Consider the following 22,462-nt stretch of genomic DNA (forward strand, 5'->3'; position numbering starts at 1 on the left):
ACACTCAGTATTGGATATTGTCTTTTGATCAAGGGATGAGCAAAATTGCCGATTAAAAAAGGCTTTCACAAATTCTAGCTATAACATCTTGCTCTCATTAGCCAATTTTCAGCCTTCTGATTAATAGATCTTCAAATTAAATAGACTTAAAAGTACATTTATGATCGTTTTCTACTACTTTTAGATTACATCTCAATATTAATCAAGGATCCTCTTACCATAGAACACTATGAGTAAAAGTAATCAGTGGAAATGCCATAGCCAGTTCACTGAAAAAGTGGGTGAAAACATATTTGTAATTCTGAAAAACTTGAAGTAGCAGCAAGATCAACAGCAGTCACAATCCAACAGGGTGGTTATTTCATTTTTGCATCCACACTTTTACTGTGTCACTTAATTTATGAAGAATTAATATTCTTATGAACATTACATAATTGTACAGTGTGTGTGTGTGTGTGTATAATTGTACATATATATATATATATATATATATATATATATATATATATATATATATATATATGTATGTATGTATTTTTATGCTATCTTTTGTTATTAATCTATTCCCTCCTGACAGAAAGATTTTGTCTCTTCTGTCTGCTGTCAAACCAGAGCTCTCATACAGAATTTTGGCCAAAGTGGGAAAGGTCTTCCGCAAAAATGTAAATGTCTCTGAAGTCATTGAAGTCATACCAGGCTTGAGGCCACAGCATCCCAGAAAGGGCTTCAGCATCATTCTTGCTAGAAAAATGTCAGTGCTGCAGACACGAAGGACCTCAGATACTCAGTGACCACTTTTGCAGTCTCCTAGCAGCCATACCACTACATATTGTGCTGGCAACAACAACCACGCGCCTTCCAAAGACATCATGCTTGCCACAAGCACAACAGCTTGTGCAGGGTTTCAACTCCCCTAGGAAATCCGCTGAGGTGATGATGTGATGTCAGCTTAACCATAACAAAGGCCTGTCACAGCTGGACTGCTGTTTATGTTCATGGACCCATGCAAGGACACTGGAAAAGCTGAATGCTGAAAAAATGATAACTTCACAGGGAGAAAATCCCTGCCCTGGGTGGAGCAGTGTGTCACTTGTGTGCCACAGAAATATAAAAATATCAGGTACTGTTACATGAGTGTTATTAGTGGCTTAGCTTTCAAACTGGTGGGTGAAAGGAAATGTTTCTCAGTGAGACTCACAGGAGCATCATCAGACACACAGATACACACTGATGAAAAGTGTTTGGTATGCATCATGGTCATGGTGTTAGGCTATAAACATATTTCTAGCAGTACACTATATACATCTCCCTTAATCTGTTACTCTTTAACATTTCTCTTTATATAAGTTAGTACCGCTGACTAACGTTAAAAGTAGCATGTATTATTCCAGACATTTCTCTTTATATAAGTTAGTACCACTGACTAATGTTAAAAGCAGCATGTATTATTCCAGAACTTTACATCACTATTCTGTCAGAGATGTTTTCTGCTACCTCTGCTCTAATTAAAGTAAATATGCATACCTGCTGCAAAATGAAGTCTACAGTAAATCTGCACAAACAAAATGGCAATTTTAAGCACCATTTAATCATCATAACAAGTACAAATATACACGTACAGTTGCACACATGAACGATACAAGTTTACTTTGTAAACATTGGGTGTAAAATTCCACGATGCTGCATCATGTTTCACCACCTGGGACGATCCCTCTGCTTTCACACTGGCCAACTCCAGCCACTGTCCTGTCAGCTACACTTGTCTGCTCAGCTGACTAAAACCCTCTGGATGAAACTGGGCAGATCTTCGCTTAATTTCTACTTCCATTAGCGAGCTACTGATGGCAAGCTGCCGGGCCAGGGGCCCGCACGGCGGCGCGGCGTACGAAGCCTGTGGCGCAGGACCCTCGCTGGGGCACGGTGCCTCCGCCGCGCTCTCCCGTCGCTTCTCCGGCAGCCGGGGGGAAGCGCGAATTCCCCTTTTCCAAGAGAAAACGGGGAGCGTGCGAGGGCTGGGGGGCGCCGCAGCGGCCGCGCTCCGCCCTGCCCGGACCCGGCTGCCGGCGCCGCGGGCTCTCAGCGCGGCACCCATCGGAAGCGGAGCCCGCCGCCGGCCGTGCGCAGAGTGAAGGCGTTTCCCTGCGGGAAGGCCAGGGTGCGGATGGCGCCCGCCTCGCCGAGCGCGGCCCGCAGGCTGCCGCCCCCCTCCAGCTGCCCCGCGGCGGGGCGCGGCGCGGCGCGGCCGGTGCGCAGCCCGCGGAAGGCGCCGTGCAGGCGCGGGCCCGGCCGCGGGCGCTTGGCCGCGGGGCTGCCCCCCGGGCTGTGTCCCGGGCTGCCCCCGGGGCTGCCCCCCGCGCTGTCCCCAGCGCCGCCCCCCAGGCTTCGCAGGGCGGCGCGACACTTCTCCGACACGGCCCGCAGCATGGCATCCACGCCCTCCGCATCCTCCGGGCCCGTCCCGGCCGGGGCAGCGGCGGCGGCGGGCGGAGGAGGCAAAGGATGAAGAGGAGGAAGAGGAGGAAGGACTGTCCCGTCGGCGCTTTGCGGGAGCATCAGCGTCTGCCGGCGAGAGGGAGCACGATCTGCACCGCACAGCCCCGTCCCGTTTCGCACCACACTGTGCTCCCCTGCTCCATCCCACACCGCACGGCCCCCTCCCACAGCTCACCGCCCGGCCCCGAACCGTGGCAGGCTGACCCCTGCTCCACCCCGCACTGTACCAATCCGCGCCGCCCTGCCCCACGCTGTCCACCCCACGCCGTCCTGCACCACACAACTCCCACAGCCCCACACTGCACAATCCCATTCCACACCTCCCCCCGTCCAGGCCCTGTCGCACCCCGTGCTGCCTCACCCTGCACCCTATTCCCCCCTGCACCCGACATCACACTGTCCCCCAGGGACAACCTGGGCCGCAGGGCAGCCAGGCTGGAATGGTGAGCAGCACTCACGTCAAGGACAGCAGCCAGCTGCCTGGCCTGACTCGCCAGCTCCTTCAGCTGCACGTTGCTCTCCCGCAGTGACACCAGCTCTTCCTGCCTCTGTGTGAGGGTCTCCTGCAGCTACGAAGGACAAATGGGGAAAGGGGTGGTCGAGACAGCCACACTGTAGGGGATGCTGCACACCAGGGCCCTCCAGTCACCTCAACAGGATGTGACAGAACACAGCACAGCCTAGGGAGGGCTTTGGGGTCCCTACCTGGCTGTTTGCCTCCAGGGCATCTCCCAGGGCTTTCTGGTGCTGGTCTGCCAGGTCCTTCCAGCATGGCTCAGGGGAAGACAGGTTCTGTGGGGGAACCTGCACCAGCACGCTGCTCTGCAGCTGTGGGGTGCAGGGGCCAAAAGCCACCTCCTCACCAAGTGAGAAATCATAGTCAGTACAGTCCAGTGGTGGTGGCACTAAGGTGGATACATCTGGAAGGAATAGCCACAAGTGTTAAGTGGAGGTATTCATGTCTGCTCCCCCCAAACCCAGCACACCATTCTGGTTCTAAACATCACTCTGGAGGTTCCCTCTGGACATGTCCCTCTGAAATGCTTTTACTCTACTGTGACAGCTGTGCGTCCTGAATCTAATTTGTCTCCTGTGGGAGAAAGCTCAGCGACAGCTCAGGTCTCTAAGGGGGTGAGCAAGAATGTGCTTCCTCACAGACTGTCCCATGGTGGGACAAACATGCAGTGAGTGGGCATCCAAAATTCCAAAAGCAAAGCAAAAAAAAAGAGGAGACCAAATGTAGCATGACTGCAGATGTGCCCACGCAGGTACATTTGGCTCACGTAAGGAAAAATATCTACTTACCAGGTATAAAATCACCAAGAGTATCCCTAAATTCCTGGAAAACAAACTCTGGCCCATCCTGGAAGCAGGGACCCTGGCAGGGGTGAAAGAAATGATCCAGTGAGCAGGGCCCAGGGCTCAGACCTGCCCACACCACTGCCCATACTGCTTCAACAGTGTCTGCTGCCTGTGCTCAGCACCTTATCACAGTTCCAGCATCCCCAGGCGCCATCCCCTTGCCACTTGCAACCCATCTGACACACGGCACAAGACGCTGTCCTCTGCTGTGCCCATTTCACAGGTGGGAAACCTGAGGCTAGGGAAGTTGCCAGCACCCATCTGCTTGAGAGAGCTACCCCTTCAAGTGCCAAGCACAGCCTAGGCTGTTCTGAACAGTAGGTTTACCTGCTGCAGGGTCACAGGGCCAGCTGGGGTGGTGGGAAAAGTGGGGGCAGAGGCTGCCAAATCCTGCCAGTTGATGGTGCTGAGCACTGGGGACAGTCAGAGACAAAGGTGAGTAGCAAGGGCAGGGGTAGACAGAGCAAATGGGGCATGCCAAAATGAGAAGTACGGCTGGGGAACATCTTCGATGTGCAACGCCAGGTAGTGCAAGGCTGGGAAACGGGGTGCAAAGGTACCAGGGAGGATATAGCGGGGTTCACGGAGAGAGGTCATGGCCGGCGGAACACAGTGGAGGGTAAGGTGGGGGTATCACGGCTGGGGAGCACGGTGGGCAACACCAGAGGGGCGCAGAAGGACGAACGGGAAAGGGTACGCGCCTGGGGGTTAAGGCTCTCGGCCGCAGGCTGACTCACCCAGGGCGGGCGCGGCGGCGGCCGGCGAGGCGCCGCTGCGGCGAGCACGGGGCGGGGGAGCCCGGGGGCTCAGGGCGGCCGGGGGCGTCCACGCCGTGTCCCCGCCGGGCCGGGCCGGCTTCTTGGCCGGGCGGGCGGGCGGGCCCTGGACTGTGTTGGGGCAGATACTGCCGAAGGCTCGGCGGCGGCCGCCCTGCTCCATGCTGGCGCCGCGGTCCCGGCGCCGGCCTCGGCTCCAGCTCCGGTGCCGGCGGGCGCCCTCCGCCCCGCGTCCGGCTCGGCGCCGCCCCGCGAGCAGGCACAGCGGCCATGGCGGGGCTGCCCGCCCGCCCTCGCTCCGCCGGGGCGCCGAAACCTCCCGCCGCCGCCCAGCCGCTCCCGCGCCCGCGGAACCTTCCCCGCGCCTGCGGAGCCTGGGCGGGCCGAGGGGCTGCCCGGAGGGAAAGGCGCGCATAGCGCTGCCCGCCCCGCCAGCGCGGCCGCCCGGCCCCCAGCTGCTCGGTGCCGCGCTCAGCCCCGCGGCTCTCTGCCGGGCAGCGCGGGCGGCAGCCTGGGGGCTGGGCTGGTGTTTGTAATGGTGTTTATTAAACCTCTCTAAGGAACAGCGTCCGTCTGCCTTGAAAGCCACGGGGGACGGCGGGGGGCGGGTGTGGGGTGTGTTATGTAGGAGAAAAAAGCCCGTCAATGGCATCTTGAATGTAGCGATCCGCGCACCGGGAGAGGGTGCCCTCGCACCGGCAGAGGGTCGCACCCGCTGCTACGGCATGTCCAGCTGAAATCACCGACGGGGCTGGCGGAGGTTGAGCTGCTCTTTATTCCCCCGTGGTGGTCCTGTAGGTATTTTTTATAACAGCAGCGTGGACAAGGTTTCCTCGTTCTGCCTCCACACCTGAGGGCAGGCAGGACTTGGAGCGCCGCCCGGCGTCCGGGTCCCCCCTGCGCTGAAAGGCGAGCACTCCCGAGGGCAGCTCCGGGTCTTTTAACACTGCTTTTGTACACAGATACAAATGAAGAAAATGAAATATTTTACAACACTATGATTGTTTTCTGTCTTTGATTGTGCCAGACTGCTCAGGAGCGTGCATCTGGATTATAGACCTGCTAGAAAACTGAACAAACAAACAAACAAGCAAACAAACTCAGCTGTTATTATTCCACACTCTGTTTTCCTACACTTATGTCAGTGTGTTTATTTTTTTTTTTTCCTGAGCCATGACCAAGCCAGAGGTGGCAGTTTGAAACGGGTGAAATAAAACCCCATAGAGTGGCTATAGAGCAGGTATTTTTTTTATCGCAGCACTGGAGGTGAGGGGGATTTCTTCATCTAACCCACCCACCTTTGTCAAGTGCTGTGGTTTAGTTATACAGTAAGTATTGCTTAATATTGCTATGTCGTTATAACATCATCATATATGCACCGAAACTTAGTTACATAATGCTATCTCATGGATATAAATAGTTCTGTACTGTGGTTGCGCTTCCCTAATTTAGGTGGTCTTGGAGGTCTTCTTCAATGAAGGCTTAAGGTGTTCCTCACAACTGAACTTTTCAACTTTGTCTTCAGAGCACGCACAGTTATGGTGTTCCTCGGTCTTTCTGGATCTAACTGGTCAAAATTCTTAATTTTGTGGCTAATTTGCTTTACATTTGCTAATTACTAATTAGTACATCCTGCTGCTTCCCAATATAGCTACACCTGTCTATTTTTGAAACTATTCACCTGGAGAGTTTCTGTTTATTTAAGCATTAAGCAACTAGTTAACCATATACTGGCTCCTACATTGTCTAGAAAGTTATGATTCGGGTTATATTGGTATCTTATAACTCAAGATGTACAAGCATCTTGTAACTTTTACTCCAGCTACATAGGCATCACAGGGAATGACACTGTTGGGCGTGTTTATTTTGTGAGGGATTGTGTTAACTGACAGGGTGAATTCGTTATGTGCCGATGTGTTTCCTCTCCCAGATGCGTCTGCCTGCTGCCAGCCAATAAAGGTATAGATGTAACAAACAGAAAAGAGTTTACTCAATATTCAGTTGGTCCTTATGTTATCTTTATGGACCACCCTCCATTTAAATAACACAGTACGTGAGATTCAGTACAATATTTACATGCTTGACTTAAAAGAATACAGCAAAGGGACTGTGCAGATAACATGACACATAAAATCGTTTGCAAATCGCCATCTAATTTTTAAGCTCCAACGACACTAAGGCTTAGTGGATCACACTGCACCGACTTTGTGGAGCACAAACGGCGAGCCAGAGCCGTCTCCACCACCACCCGCTGTCAGCGGTCATCTCCAAGCCAGGGGCACTTCTGGGCCACCTCCGAGGGCAGGAGGAGAGACAGGGACCGCCCGTTCAGAGACACCAGGAGCTGAAGCTGGTCCATGCAGTCCCGCAGGAGCCCTTCTGGGTAGCCGCTGATTCGCAGGTCCAGGGGGCTGTGGTGGCGCAGGAGCCGGTCCGCAAGCCCCAGGCTGCTGGCGGCCAGCAGAGAGGGCGCGTATTTGGTGAAGGCATAGTCAGCCAGGCTGAGCTCCGCCATGCCCGCCGCCAGGCTCCGGGCATCGGCCGCCTCCCCCGCGTCGGTCCCCCGCGCCTCCAGCCGCACCCGGCTGAAGTGCTCCAGGAAGAAGCTGACGGTGGGCGCCGCCAGGTCGAAGTCCAGGCGATGCAGGACGATGCACTCCAGGTTGCGGAGCTGCTGGCGGGTGAAGGCGTCGCAGCAGAGGGCGAGGAGCTCTTTCACGCTAGGAGGGTGCACCTCCACCTGTGGGCGGGGACAGGAATGAGGGCGCTGCCGCCGGGAGCTGGCGCGGAGCCCGGCCTGTCCAAGGCGCCCTCAGGCCGGCCTCAGCGGGCCGCCACCCCCGGTGCGGGGCAGCCGGGATCGCCCCTACCTGTTTGCAGGCGATGAGCAGCGCTGTAACACCCAGGAGCTGGAAGCAGTCGGCGGCCACCGGGGTAGTGGCGAGAAAGCGGTCGAGGATGTTGACGGCCAGGCAGAGAGCCTCCAAGGAGAGCCCGAAATGCCGGTGCACGGGGATGAGCCAGCTGACCAGCTTGCAGCGCGCCTCTGCCGTCACCTACGGCACCGGCAGTGGGGATCAGGCGGGGCCGACCCCGGGCTCCCCCGCCCATTCCCCGCCGCCGGCCCCGCTGCCCCCACCTGCGGCTGCCGGGCGAGCGGCTCCCGCGGCTGGAAGCGGCTCTCCAGCCCCTTGCGGGAGCGGTACCAGCTCTCCCCGTAGTCGCGGAAAGCCTGCAGCTCCTGCGCGTTCTCCCCCGCCGCCGCCGCCCCCGGGCGCCGCCGCCGCACCGGGCGCCGCGGACAGCCCCCAGGGGAGCCGCCGGGCCCCCGGCGCTCCGGAGTGCCGCCGCACCGCCCGCACCGCCCGCTCGCCGCCGTCACCATGGGGTGGGCGGCCGTGCCGGGTCCGCTCCGGTCGCGGCACTGGCTATTTGAGCGGAGCGGGGGCCCCCAAAGGTGTCACTGCCCGCCTCCCGGGCACCCCGCCCCGCCCGTCCCGTCGTCTGGGCGCTGAGGGGATCACCGTCTCCAAAACAAAATCCGAGCCACTGAAACGTTTTTCTCTTCTCTGCTGCTTGCCCTCGGGCAAAAAGGCTGTGGAGTCGCCATGTGCCCTCCCGACCACAGGCTCCTCGCTCTCCCGCGGCACAGACAGCAAACCAGACAGCTGTGCCGTAAACCCACAAATGTGGCCAGCTGAAGCTGCCGCCTCGATTTTGCCATTACCAACGCAGGCGTCTCTCCAGCTCCTAGCAGTTCAGCTCAGAACCTCGTGAGCTTTAACAACTACCCATCACTGCCCGTACATAACACTTCCAGTACAGGTCACCAGAAACAGCACAGGAGGACAGCAGGGGAGAAAGCCAAGAATGCTGGAGCTCGTGATGCAATCTGGGTCTCGGTTATGCTTACATCCATGGACTATTTATGTGATGGGGCACTATTTTAAACAGCTGAATGCAAGGAAATTAAAACAGTTCTGCACTCCACCCATTTATAGTGTGCTATAGATGTGGAAAGACCAGGAGAAAGAAAACCTCTTCTGGGTGAAGCACTGGGAAACATGGCAGTAGGAAACAAGAGCTTCAAGAAGCCAACGACACAGAAGAAAAACGAGAGGAGGTGGGAAGTCTACAGCGTGAATAGCAGGAGGAGGAACTCCTCTCCAAAGTGAGGACAGACACCAGGAGAACATGCTGCCTTTAAAAAACAGAACACATTGCAGACCACAGTTGAGATTACGGTGACAAAGATCCAGAGATACTGAATGGTCCTGTGTCTGACAAAAGCTTTGAGAAAAGTAACACAGAAGTGTTAACAGAAGTCTTTATTAAATAAATAGAGCAAAAGAGAAAGTTCATCCACCAAAAAGAATACAGGCACAAAAGTTGCTCATGTATACTGCAGAAGCAGAAAGCCAGTGTAGCATCTACTTTTTTTTTTGTTTCCTGGGTTTTAATTTTTTTTTTTAGTTTTTTCTTTTAAAAGTTAACTGTGCTTAACTGTACACCACAGTGTGACCTCCCTCATTTGTTTTACAGAAAACAGTTGCTCACACAGAAGATCATCCAATTTCCCAGTTATTACAATATATCCCCTTAATTTATTTCAGTTCTTTATTTAGAAGATTACAAAGCACAGCGTGCTAGAGAAACACAAATAACTCTTGAGTTTCAACATTACCACCTATAAATGGAAAAAACCCTCTCATTTATCACAGTTGGATAAGGGAGAAGAACTCAAACACAATTCACACTTTCCCTAGGATTTAACCATTTAAGACCAACAACTCATTTGCAAAATTCAAACCCAAAAGAAAGAGCAGCTTGCTAATAACTGAATTACTGAGATATTTTTCTATTTCCTGTTTCCAAAGGATACAAATAAAACATCTCAACCAAAACATCAAAAAAGCCATCTCAACCAAAATAAAACATAGGAAATTTGTTTAGGGTACAGATTTATTTTATATCTTCAATGAATAAAATTTGCAGGTTTTGATTTCAGTGTGGGAATACTGAAGACAAAGTTGAGATCATAAGATCTAAGATCAAAACTTCCTGTTCAAATGCTTCCTTGCTAAATGGTGTTGTAAAAGAAACCCCAAAAGTTACTTCCTGTCTCCTATGAAATCAGGACTGCCACTACATTATCATAATGCATAAAAGAATAACAGATATGATCCCCGTTCCTTCAGAGCTGTTAGCAAAAAGCTCTCCTCTTCAAAAATTGGTGCAAGCTAATGTGCACAAGCTGGACAGCAATACCAGTTCTGCTGTCATAATCTAAATGGATAGGCTCCATGTATTTTGCATTTTTATGCATTCAATTTCCTGAATGCCCTTCCTGTACGTGATTAACCTCTGCTGTAGAAAATCTTTATTTTTCAGATTAAACAAAAGTTGTCATCTACACTGTGCTTCTGTCTGTGAAGACAGTTCCTATTTGACTGCAACTGTTTAATGGCAGATCCTCCCCACCAATATATCCCTTATTCTTGAAAGCTAAGTTGGCAATTTAAAACTGTACTTTATAATTAGAAATAGTGTAGATAGGTGGAAGGTGAGACCATCTGATTCATTAAGCTATTCAGTTAAGGGTTATTCAGTATTAAAGAAACAAGAAACAAAGGATCACACAGACATGCAGTCATTGTGAGCAAGTAGGGTAGGAGAAAACTGCCACTGGAAGCTTCCACTAGGAACTTCTCTGGTATTTCCTTGAAGAGGGTCAATGTGAATTTCGATCAATACATGGAGAAAAACCACATGATCATCTCTTGAAGGGGGCCTGGAGAACTATGCAAAACTTAACACACAAAAAAGTATAATAAAAGTTGCAGGAGTTGCAAGGATCAGGGTAAACAGGGAGGAATAACTGTGCGAAGAGGCACATCCCCCTCCTTGGGAGGAGCTGCTGGTCAGTACACATCTCGCTGAGCACTCATTCACAGCAGTCCATACTATCATCTTATAGATGCTTATCGAGCATCTTCTCAACACAAATCATACAGAAAAATTAGGACTTTTCTAAGATGTCTTGGTTTAATACTGTAAATTTAGTTCAAAAAAAAATTTCATCACTTAGGTAACCCATATGAGAAACATTTGTCTTTTGTTTGCATAAATGGAATTCTACTCAACTGAGATTCAGGATCGAATCTTCAATCATCAGTACACATTGTACTGATGGTATGATTAGCACATTAAGTTAAAAAAGAGAAATGGCTGTGGACAGTTCATAGTTTGTATTACAGCAACCTGATGAGGTTTTCAGGGTGAGAGAAGTGGACAAGAATCTTAGTTCATGATCAGAAGGCTGGATTTATTGATATATAATACATTATTACTATACTAAAAGGAATAAGGAGAGAAGTTGCAGAGGCTGCTAAGCTAAGAATAGAATAGGAAAGAATGAATAACAAAGTTCTGTGTCCAGCAGAAAGCAAGGACAAACTCTCCTGTGAGTGGTCAGCAAATCCAAACACTCACAGAAGACCAATCACCGCTGCACCTGTTGCATTCCACACCAGCCGATAACAATTGTTTACATTCTTCTTCTGGGGGCACAGCTTCCCAGAAGATGAACAAACCCCAAAGAAAGGATTTCTATGAAAAAATGTCTGCAACATCTCACCTTTCTAAATTGTATAAATTAAAAAGAAAAATGCTGATGTGAAATGAACAGGAAATTTATTCACCTGTAAAATATACAATGCTAACAAATCACTAAAACAATCCTACAATCTAAGAAAATGCAAAAAACAATGCAAAGAGAATTCAAGTCCAAGCAGCTGAGTTTCAGGAACACTCCATGGGCTGAAGTTGTTTCTCTTGGACAAATCTGAGAGTCCTTTTTGGTCCTGAAACAGACTTACTGCAAAAGTCCCATCAATAGTTATCAAAAACCATTGACAGTCATAACACAATTTCACACAATTTTAAACAATTTGAACAACTTTTAGAATGTCCTTTTCTGGCCCTTCAATGCTTCAGTGCTTCAGAGCCCGCTATTTTCAATCTTTTTTTTTTTTTTTTTTTTTTTTTTTTTTTTTTTTTTTTTAATGGAAAAGGAAAAAGCCCTGGGGGCCCTGGCCCATGATGGACCAGGAACCCCAAAACTGGCCCACAAAAGGGGAGGCCAGGACTGGTAGGAGAAACCCCAACTCCCAGAAACATCAGGAGGCCAAGTGATGGCCCTGGCCCAAACCCATGACACAGGCTCTGCATTCCCGCAGGCCTGCACCCTGCTGCCAGTAAAATGGCAGCATGGGTGGTGAGATGCTTCCTTTCCCCAAAACCACTGAGGCATGCCAGCAGCAGGGAAATAGAAGCCTTCCCCAGAAATCCCATCTGGGGTCTGGAGATGTTTGTTCCCCACAACAAACTAGCTATGGTCTCCTCCATCTGTGCCCTCTTCCCCTGCAATGCAAATGCATCAGGTTTGTCTTCCATCTGCTTCATGGCATCATCCCCACCCCCTCCGGGCTGGGGACCAAAGGCAGAGTTCTCAGGGCACACCTCCCTCATGCCACTAGGGCGCAGAGAGGCGGCAGAGATGGCAACCTCCATGGGACAATCCCCGAAAAACCACCCCCCAGCCCGCCGAGAATGCTGATCTTGTACGCAGGCAGACGCACTGCCCCCACAGTCAGCTGGCGGGCAGCCCCTGCTCCACGGAAGGGAAGACCAGCCACCGGGGCCGCTGCTACAGCAGCCGGTCCAGGATGGTCCGAGCTTGAACAAGCCGCCGGTTCCAGGGCAGTCTCTGACGCTGACACGGAGGACAGAGTCTCCGACAGCGGCAGAACTGCTGGGGCAGCCCCGGAACAACCCGAAACACTCAGGGAGGGAATCACGCTGGGTATAGGAGCGGCCGCGGGCTGCTCCGAGGGTCCCGCGGGTTCGGCGCCGTCTCCAGCACCATCCTGAACAGGGACCGTCTCGGCTTGAGGCTGTGAGGAGTCCGGTGGAAGCGGCGGGGGGGCCAAAGGGGCTGGAGAAAACAAATCCTCCGCTGAGCCAGAAGCTGGAGACGCGTCGTCGTCGCCTAGCAACAGCGACTCAGGCGCAGGAAGCGCTGTTTCTGCATTCTCAGACGCAGGCGGGGAAGCCGGTGAAGCCACGGGTGGGACCGCCTGGAGAGGCGGAAACGGGATCGCCTGGAGTGGTGGCTGTGCTGGCAGGGTGGGTCTTGGAGGCGGCCACAGGGCTGGCAATGCAGGTCTCGGAGGCGGCCGCGGGGGCCCGGCAAGCGGGGGGGCCTCTGGGACCAGTGCCACCCCCATCTCTGAGTGGGGCGGGGTCCGAGGGGCCAGCTGGGGAAGGGCCTGCCGGGCTTCCAGGGGCGGCACCAACGGCGCTGGCTTGAGCGGCGCCACCCCCTCCCATCCCCCTGGCGGGGGAGAAGGGGGGGAGAACGACTGCTCCGGAGAAAGAGTAAACAAAAGTCCTTTGCGCGGCGAAATTTCACCCCCCCCGCACCGCGAAGCAGCAGGGGCTGGAAAGCAGAATCTCATCGCCCACCGGGTCTTCTCCCGCTGGGGACGGTGGAAATGGAACCAATCCATAGCAGTTACAAATCCATGGAAAAACAGCTGCTCTCCATTTCAAAACTGGGAAGAGCTTTCTAAATGCTGGGTAGACAGGAGGGAAATCGCACCCCTGACCCCAAACGAATCAGAAAATGGAGTCCATGCATTCCCACACAAAAACATCCAAGGTGTATAGGACATCAGTAAAGAACCCAAAAAGCTTTGCCCATCGAAAGAACTCATAGAGATCTGTTTTTGACAAGAAAAATCCATCCTCGGCACCCCATCTTTGCCAGAGGTCAATAAGTTTCTCCTCTGAAGGAGAGAACTGAACCTCTTTCTCCAAGGGGTGTGTCCCCCATATAAACAGCCACAATTTTCTCAGGGCTGAATCCTCAGGGATAGAAAAGCCAACAGTACCTTTTGAAAGAGTCCAGCATGCTCTGGCTCGCTCCATGGTTCTGCTGCTCTTTCCGAACATCTTTCCTGAAGGTTTTCCAGCCTTGGCTGTGAACTCTGTCCAAATCAGGATCTTCAGTTCTTCAACTCCTGGCTTGAATCCACTTCTGTGGTCACTTCAAAGCAACCATCACATGCTACACATACAGGATTTTACCCAGTGCAGCAATTTGCTCCTCTGGTCTTATCAAATTAATTTTTGCTCTGACACGAGGGGTCACCAAGTATTACAGCGACCTGATGAGGTCTTCAGTGTGAGAGAAGTGGACAAGAATCTTAGTTCATGATCAGAAGGCTGGATTTATTGATATATGATATATAATACATTATTACTATACTAAAAGGAATAAAGAGAGAAGTTGCAGAGGCTGCTAAGCTAAGAATAGAATAGGAAAGAATGAATAACAAAGTTCTGTGTCCAGCAGAAAGCAAGGACAAACTCTCCTGTGAGTGGTCAGCAAATCCAAACACTCACAGAAGACCAATCACCGCTGCACCTGTTGCATTCCACACCAGCCGATAACAATTGTTTACATTCTTCTTCTGGGGGCACAGCTTCCCAGAAGATGAACAAATCCCAAAGAAAGGATTTCTATGAAAAAATGTCTGCGACAAGTTTGAAAAAACTGCTTGCAGTTATCATTCATACAGTCAAGACAAATGGCACCAAATATAGTGTAAAGGCTAAACATATTAAATATTCATCGTAAAATTGATAAAAAGAAAGGCTGATCCTATGCAAAATCATGCATTCTATCCCCATCGTGGCTGAGATCAACCACACTAAGAATTTAAATACTTCCAATTAGTGTTGGAATGCGTATTTCCCCTGCAATTACTGAAGCTCTGATTTGTTACTGATTTCTGATTTCAGTTACTGTTTTCTGTTTTTATCAGCTCCTTGATGATGTATAAGACCTTGTCATCTAGAAAAGAAAAAAAAAAACACAGTGTGAAAAAGTGCAACTTGATTCTGAAAATGCCAAAAATTGTAAGAGAAGTCCAGCTCTCGGCAACTTAAAATTCTAATGTTTTAGGCTATGCCAGAATCTAAAGCAAAACAAGTGATTACCATTTGGCAAGCAAAAGGACAAACAGTACGCACACAGTACATCATCATAAAATGATCTGATGAATTGCTGATGACCATTTCAGTATTCCACAAGAGATTAAGAAAGTCGTGGGTTAACTCCAGATACATCAGCATACAGAACTCCCTTTCTTCCCCACCTACAATATGCTCCTGAACATCCAGTGTCCAAATTTTAAACTGTGCTCTGCTATCCCTTACTTTTGGGAATCAACGTGCCATTGGTTAATATTGATTTTGAGATAACTTGCACAACACTTATAAATCATCTATGCCTAGGATTCTTCACACATAATCTCAATTTTATTTTGAGATGCTTACCTCACCATTACTACCACTACCTTGAATGCTGTTACCAGGGATGTCTTTAAAATGGCAGTTCTGCAGATCTTTGTACATCTGAGGTGAGCCACACAATACATGCAGGGTTAGTAATGACTTTCTGGAAGCCTCTTAATGGAACTTTCATGTCACACATGCTACTGTGTGAGGACACAGTGTACTAACTATTCCTCAGTTTTGCTACAAGGTCCATTTAACAAAGAGTACTGCCAGCAATAAGTTACCTTCAAGTGACATTTTGGGATTTTCAAGCTTCTTTTTCAAAACAGACTCAATGAGAACTCTCAGCTGTTTGAAAATTACTGCTATCTTAACAGGAGCCTATAAAGAAAAGACAAACATTTCATCATCAGACATTTCACACTAAAATATAGATCAAAATTTTACCCTACATATAAACAAGAGTTTATAACAAGATTCTTGCAAACATGATGCACATATGTGATTTTTAATGGTAATGATAATCATGATATATAGTGTACTCATTAAATGACTGCCCTTACATTATGCCATAGCTTTAGGCACCAGTTGTTCATAGTATCAAAGCCTGAAGAACAGCAGCTGAGAAGGGTAACTTAGAATGTGTTCCCACACAACTAGCATAAGAGGAAATTATTACTTCACCAATAAGCAGCCCAATTATTTGCCTTTCTACTCCCCAAGGTAACAAAGTTCAAATTACACCTATATCTGAAATAAAACAGCTATGCATTTGCCTCTTGGGAGGTCTGCCAAGGCAATCACAAGCCTTTTCTATATCTCACTATAAATTTGGATACCTAAACATGAACCCACTCCCAAAAATATTTAATTTTATCCTTTCCTCCCTATTTCAATGTTTATTTCATTTATATTCTGCCTTTGGTACAACAAGTAGTTGCTACAGCAGAAGTGCAAAATGCAAGGTATTTTGCTGAGCATCTCAGTAGAAAAGTAGAAATCCTGAAACACTGTAAGATGTGATTAGCCAAGCAACTGCACAACTGTAGCCACCCAGGGACCAGAAAAAGAATCTCTAGCAAATCCACAAGGGACCTGCTTGCTAAAATTCCTTGTTCATGTAAATCAGTGAATTAAATTACATGACTGCTTACTTGGATCAACAGACTGCAAACAATTGTTTTTATTACAGTTGTCTTTGAGAGTAGCACAAGGACCAGAGCACAGAAGGAGCACAGAAAATTGTAACCATGTAGCTGCCTGGATAGCATAACTTGCCATTTATCAAAATTTACAGAGGATCTTTTTATGACAACTATTTTGTCTGCAAAAATAGGCTAGGAAAGTGCTCTTAGTTTTCCAGTTTCCAAGTAAAACTTATACATGCAGAAAGGAAAAAATCAAATCAATAAAACCAAACACCCCAAACCCAAGTAAGCAGCTATTTTACAATTTGGATTTTTTTTTTCAAACAATTCTGTCTGCACTATAGAACAGTAGTGTGCTAAAGATAAATACGTAGTTACAAGATTTTAAAATTATAAGAAAGGGTAATATAAAAACAGTACACTCCTCTGCTTTTAGTATAAGCTTTATAAAAAAAGGTTTAGTCTGCACCCATTTTAATACCTTTTCTGAAAAAACACTTTCTTCTTGAAGAGAGAGGGAACTGATTTGTTGCACACCACGTATGACAAGCCTATTCTTTTGAGTGTGATTTATTAGGATTTCATTAAGTGTATATAAAATTTCCCATAATTATCTTAAATTCTCTCCCCTTTCTTCCCTCTTGTCTCCATCTCCATTGTCACCGTATGTACAGTGATCTGAATCAAACTAATGTATCAACTATGTAGTATAAAAGCTCATGGAATCACAAAAGGTGAGTAGTTATAACTCCAGTGCACCTGAAAATGGATCCAACCATCAACTGTCAGGAGACGCTCGCGATGCTGGACTTCTATATCCCCACCAAAAAGCAAAATGGGAAAGGGGGATATTAAAGTAGTTTCTCTCAAATACACCTTGGCATACCTCACCTGCATATAAACAAACACAAACAATTAAAAACTTCAACAAAAAATCCCAATCACATAACATTCTACAACACTAAATTTGATTGCTACTTCTACAAGCAAGAAATACACTTTTTTCCTTTTTCAAGATGCAACCAAAACAAGTTATTGCAATTGATAGCTATCTGTCTGCCGTACACCACATTAAAAAACCTCATTCAAAATAAGTGACAGGTTTATATGCCAGAAGCTAGCTAAAGCCACAGTAATCTTCTTAAAGCTCAAACAGAGACATAACATTAACCATAACATTAACCTAACAGCAACACTAGAAGTAGTAACTCTACTGAGGCAAAAGGCAGGCAAAGCTCTTTCATTATACATTCTTCTTGGGAACTGTTTTATCACTTTATCTATATCAACATATGCACATGCATAAATGCGGTACACACAGACACACACACTGCATAAAGTATGGGGTTCAGCATATGCTGATTCTGGCTTTGGAACATCCCAAATAAAGACAGAATGGGGTGAAATGAGTTGTAGTAAGAAGAATGGACATAAGAAGAGTGCATCTTCATAGAGAAGTGCAGGCTTAGTTTGCCCCAGTCTTCATGGAATAATTTACCAACCTTAGCTGCTGTCTTGTCATCCCACTATGATGTTCTTGGGCGTCAGGAAATATTCTCAATTCTCAAAAAATACTATCACTTTATATGCATTAAAAAGTCTAATACTTTCTGCTTCTCCACAGTAAATCTGACCATTAAACAACTGTCAAACTTTTGTTGTACCGGAAGTATAACTAAATACAATACAAACACTTCAGTTTAGCAAATAGCTGACAACATTTTCAATTGAAAAGGAAAGAAGTTAAAAAAAATACAACTCACTTAGGGAGTTTAGCTGTCCATTACAGAATTGGCTCTTTTATTTTATTACTGGTGTATGTCAGTACCAAGTTTCAAAACCTCAGAACAGTAACAAAGCAGACTTTGAAAAGTTACTATTACATATTACTGTGTAAAGTGCCAATAAAATCAATAAGACTGTATTCAAAAAAATCAATAATACTATTAAGTTAAATGATACACAGAAAATGCCTTCCATTTATAGCTACCAGCTTCACCATGAACAAATTTGTCCATGATCTTCAGCTTCACCTTCTTTTTCTTCAGCACTCAGTTGATCCACTTTTATGGACTTTAGGATCATTAGATAATAAGACTCTTTAACATAAAACAATTAGATATTAAATAACATACACTAGTTTGAAGTATACTAGAGGCAGAACTCCACCTTTACACAAACTACTAGCTACATTCACTATCTTCAACTTACCTTCTCCTGGTAAAGCAGCCATCCATAAGTCTGCAAGTCTCGATTTACAGAAGAGGGATGAACTTGAGCTTTACCCTGAGCAGTTTCTACTGTGCAAGCCAGCTTCTCTGTAATATCCACAGACTTTGCATATAGTATTTTTCCTACGTTGTCATACAGCCCTGCAGTCAACACAGCTTTAAGAAGAGCTATTTCACTGAGAGACAGGGACTGTGTCGCTCCATTTCCATCCCCTCCACATTGTGTTGAAGGTGCTGTAAACCCTGCTGCTCTGACCACCCTTATGAGTTCTTGCTTCACATCCTGAAATTAGGATAGTATTAGTCAAGTTTTGAATTAAAAAAGTTACATACTCCACCTCAACAGCAGGAAATGACACTTCATCTGAATGATTCATGCTCTCCAGGGGAAATGCCTTACTAGAATAATCACTTGTATTTTCTGCAGCCACACTGGAATCCTAGCTATTTCTATGATAAAATCTCTACCTGCAGTTAAAATGAAAAGATACATTTGCATAAAAGATCCAATTCTGCTTAGAAGTACTCAGTAAACCAAACTTAATAGGAAAGATCAATAAAAACAATTTCTCGCCAAAAATAAGAGGCCATTCATGTGCGTTTGTGGCTCATCTTACTGTTGTTATTTGATATCAAGAATAATATAAATATTTTAATTCATGAAATTTTGATTCTCTGATGAAAGTAAGTCCTAGCTTCTCCAATGGCAGCGACTACAAAGCTGTTTACCAAAGCGCGCATATCCAAAACTCAAATACAGACGCAGCTACCTTGATTTAGAGTGTGCATTTCATCAGTACCTAAATTCCATTCGCTTTTATGTTGTCCAAATAGTAACTGCCATATATCATGTCTTTAAAAGGGAATGACATTTTCAGAGGGAAATTTTAACAAATATTATGCTCTGTACTCATAAAGTAAAGTTTTACCTCCAGAGTTAACAGTGAAGTCCTATTAAGGAAATTCCTTCTGCAATAAGTCATTTCAGCACGATATCCCCCTTCTTGTCGGGCCCTTTTCCACCTAAGGAAAAAATAGTGAATGTCTTATTATAGCAAGAAACCCATCAAGACTGCAACAGGAGAGGCACTAAGTTAAAAAAGAAAAATGTGCTTCAAAATGAATTCTGCTGGTCTAAGGACACTCTAAAGAACACAACTGAAATGTAGATTTGACAGATACAAGGTGATTTACTCTCAACCCCCACACATTTCTGTCTCTCTGGACAGTCAAAACAAAATTCAGACTTAGTGGTAATACCCTAAAGAGGAAAAAACCTGTATGTTATTTAATACATTTGTATATCATTTTATACATTTGTGCTTTATCAAATACAAAATATTCTGGTCAAAATACCACAAACAGCAAACAAAACACTAGGATAAACTGACACAGTAAACTTCTGTATGTAAGCAGGCAGAGTTAAAAGGTATTGAAAACCAAAACACTAAGCAAACTGTCCCTTTGTGTTACAGTACTTGGCAATCTACTGTTACTCTGAACAGAAAAAACTTGAAATGAAAGCATTTCAAAAATATTAAGGATTCTTTACATAACTGTATTATCTGTTATCTGCTACTACTTATGAGCATAGGAGAATCATCACTTACCCCAGATAAGCATTGTAGATTGTTATATGGTCTGAAACTGCCATAGTGAGAGATGATTTTGCAAGATCTGCTTCATCTTTTCGACCAATAGGTGTAGTAAATGGGGATTTTTCTGTCATAACAGCAGCCAAAGTTGCCTGTAATTTTTCAGGACACATCACTTAGAAAATTTCAGGCTATTTTTGTGTTATAAATCTGTAAGCTTATAACAAAATTCTTCTTTTATCATTATCTTAGAATTATGGGCTTGGGTTGCAAGGGACCTTAAAGATCATCTAGTTTCAAGCCCCTGCTTTAGGCAGGGACACCTTCCCCTAAACTAGGTTGCTCAAAGCCCCATTCAATGCAGCCTTGAACACCTGTAGCAATGGGACATCCACAACTTCCTGGGCAACCTGTGCCAGTGTCACCACCCTCACAGTAAAGAATTTCTTCCTAGTATTGAATCAAACAAAATGCTCCTTTAGTTCAAACCCATTCCTTCTTGTCCTGTTACCATATGCGCCTTTAAGAAGTTCCTCCTCAATGTCCTTCAGATACTGAAAAGCTGCAACTAGGTCATGCTGAAGTCCTTTCTCCATGCTGTACAACCCAAATTTTCTCAGCTGCCTCAAAGAAGAGGTACTCCAATCCTCTCTGATCATCTTTGTGATAAACTCTGGACTCACTTCATCAGATCCACATCCTTTTTGTGTTGGGGCCACCAGAGCTGGATCCAGTACTACAGGTGGGGTCTCATGAAAGCACAGCAGAGGGGAAGAATCCCCTCCCTCCCCTGCTGCCAGTGGGCTGCATCCAGAGCGGTGTGGGCAGCAGGGGAGGCATGGGATTCTGGACACGTGTGGCTCTCTGGGCTGAGAGTGCCCATGGCTGGGTCATGTCCAGCCTCACAGCCACCAGCAGCCCCAGTTCCATCTCCCCAGGGCTGCTCTAGATCTGTTCATCCCCAGCATGTGCTGATATCTGGGGTTGTCCTGCTCTGGTGCAGCACCAGCACTTGGTCTTGTGAGCTTCATATCTGCCCACTTCTGAAGGTCCCTGTGGATGACATCCCATCCTTCAGATGTGTCAACAGCACTACTCTGGGGTCATCTGCAAATCTGCTGAGGGTGCAGTTTATCCCTGTCACTGATGAAGATATTAAATAACTCTGGTCCCAGTACAGACCTCTGAGGGCACCACTTGTCACTCACGGCCATCAGGACACTGAACCCTTGACCAGGAGCCTCTGGATGGGACTGTGCAACCACTTTCTTATCCACCTAATAGTTCACCCTCTGAATCCATCTCTCCCCAGTTTAGATGGGGGACCATGGTAAAGGCTTTGCCGAAATCCAGATAAATGAGTATGTAGCCTTTCCCTTGTCCACTAATGTGGATTCTCCACCATGGAAGACTATTGGGTTGGTCAAGCAGGACTTGCCCTTGGTTAAGCTCATGCTGGTGTCTTGAATCACCTTTCCTCCAAGTGCAACACTATATTTCTAGGAGGATCTCTTCCACAATCTTCCCAGGTAGTGAATTGAAGCTGACAGTTCAGAAGCTCACAAGGCCCCATTTTTCTACTTTTTTTAAAAGAAGACAGGTACTACGTTTCCCTTTTCCCAGTCACTTGGGACTTCACCTGACTGCCATAAAAGTAGTTGCCATTGATGACTGAAACAAAAAACCTGGAAAGCAAGCCCGATTATCCACTGTGGAGAGTACCTAGGAATTTAGAATCACAGAACCACTTTGAGTTGGAAAAGATCTTAAAAATCATTGAGTCCAACCATACAGAACACTTATATTATTCCCCTCCATGATGTCTGGGTGCCCTCACCCTAAAGTAAACATTTTAACTTGCATCATCTTTTCAAAATACCACATTACAAGAAATTAGATTAATTGCAAAGAATTAATAATTTCTATATTAATGATTTCTATTCTATACTTTTTAAAATATCATTTTTTTTACTCACCACAGGATCCAAACAGCCAAATATAGCACCAAATATAAGCATTTTGCCAATCTTTACATTAACAGGAAGGGCTGCAAGGTGCTGGCCCAACGGAGTCAACTTGGGCTCGTTTAACTGACAAGCGCCAATCTTCCTCAAAAGATTCATTGCATTACCAATTACTTGCTGCTGTGGGGGATCTAATGCTCTAGAAAGAAAATCTTCAGGAGAGCCAAGATTGCATTTCTGTGAAGTAAAGGGATGTATATTTCAATATAAAAAATTATTATAAAAAGTTAGCTACACAGAAAACTGGAACACTGATCATGCATCAAAAGTTCACATTCCCTCCCGACCAAACAAGCATCTTGCTTCCTGGAAGGCTGACATGCCCCACATTAGGTTAACAAAACTTCACTGTTTGGAAAAAACTTCATATGGCATGACCACTGTTCAGAGAAGTGTGTTACCAGTGATCACTGATATACAGGGGACTCTCAATCCTGATGGTCTGCAGTTCAACCCAGCACTAATTTG

The 22,462-nt window shown here is 46.8% G+C and overlaps 3 protein-coding genes across 3 annotated transcripts in view; all 3 read right to left on the reverse strand.

Moving 5' to 3' along the window:
• Window positions 1–2,076: 2,076 nt before the first annotated feature.
• On the reverse strand, window positions 2,077–5,046 carry MCIDAS (multiciliate differentiation and DNA synthesis associated cell cycle protein). The gene is made up of 4 exons (XM_063181367.1): window positions 4,761–5,046; window positions 3,199–3,413; window positions 2,952–3,062; window positions 2,077–2,559 (listed from the first exon to the last, which is right to left on the reverse strand). Exons 1-4 carry the CDS (start codon window positions 5,044–5,046, stop codon window positions 2,077–2,079), a joined length of 1,095 nt encoding a protein of 364 aa, XP_063037437.1.
• Window positions 5,047–6,599: 1,553 nt separating this feature from the next.
• Window positions 6,600–8,031, reverse strand: CCNO (cyclin O). The gene is made up of 3 exons (XM_063180256.1): window positions 7,771–8,031; window positions 7,502–7,687; window positions 6,600–7,371 (listed from the first exon to the last, which is right to left on the reverse strand). The coding sequence occupies exons 1-3, from the start codon at window positions 8,014–8,016 to the stop codon at window positions 6,886–6,888; spliced, it is 918 nt and encodes a 305-aa protein (XP_063036326.1). The 5' UTR covers window positions 8,017–8,031; the 3' UTR covers window positions 6,600–6,885.
• Window positions 8,032–8,946: 915 nt separating this feature from the next.
• The window catches only part of DHX29 (DExH-box helicase 29), a 32,394-nt gene continuing 18,878 nt past the window's right edge, over window positions 8,947–22,462 (reverse strand). The window contains exons 21-28 of the mRNA XM_063180900.1: window positions 21,947–22,171; window positions 19,986–20,122; window positions 19,305–19,398; window positions 18,356–18,658; window positions 16,904–17,035; window positions 15,281–15,377; window positions 13,862–14,550; window positions 8,947–10,892 (exon numbers count right to left, since the gene is read on the reverse strand). Coding sequence (XP_063036970.1) covers window positions 14,495–14,550; window positions 15,281–15,377; window positions 16,904–17,035; window positions 18,356–18,658; window positions 19,305–19,398; window positions 19,986–20,122; window positions 21,947–22,171 — 1,044 coding nt within the window. The 3' untranslated portion in view covers window positions 8,947–10,892; window positions 13,862–14,494. The remainder of the gene's footprint in view (window positions 10,893–13,861; window positions 14,551–15,280; window positions 15,378–16,903; window positions 17,036–18,355; window positions 18,659–19,304; window positions 19,399–19,985; window positions 20,123–21,946; window positions 22,172–22,462) is intronic.

The sequence above is a fragment of the Melospiza melodia genome, chromosome Z (genome assembly GCF_035770615.1).
Source record: "Melospiza melodia melodia isolate bMelMel2 chromosome Z, bMelMel2.pri, whole genome shotgun sequence".
Taxonomy (NCBI): Eukaryota; Metazoa; Chordata; class Aves; order Passeriformes; family Passerellidae; genus Melospiza; species Melospiza melodia.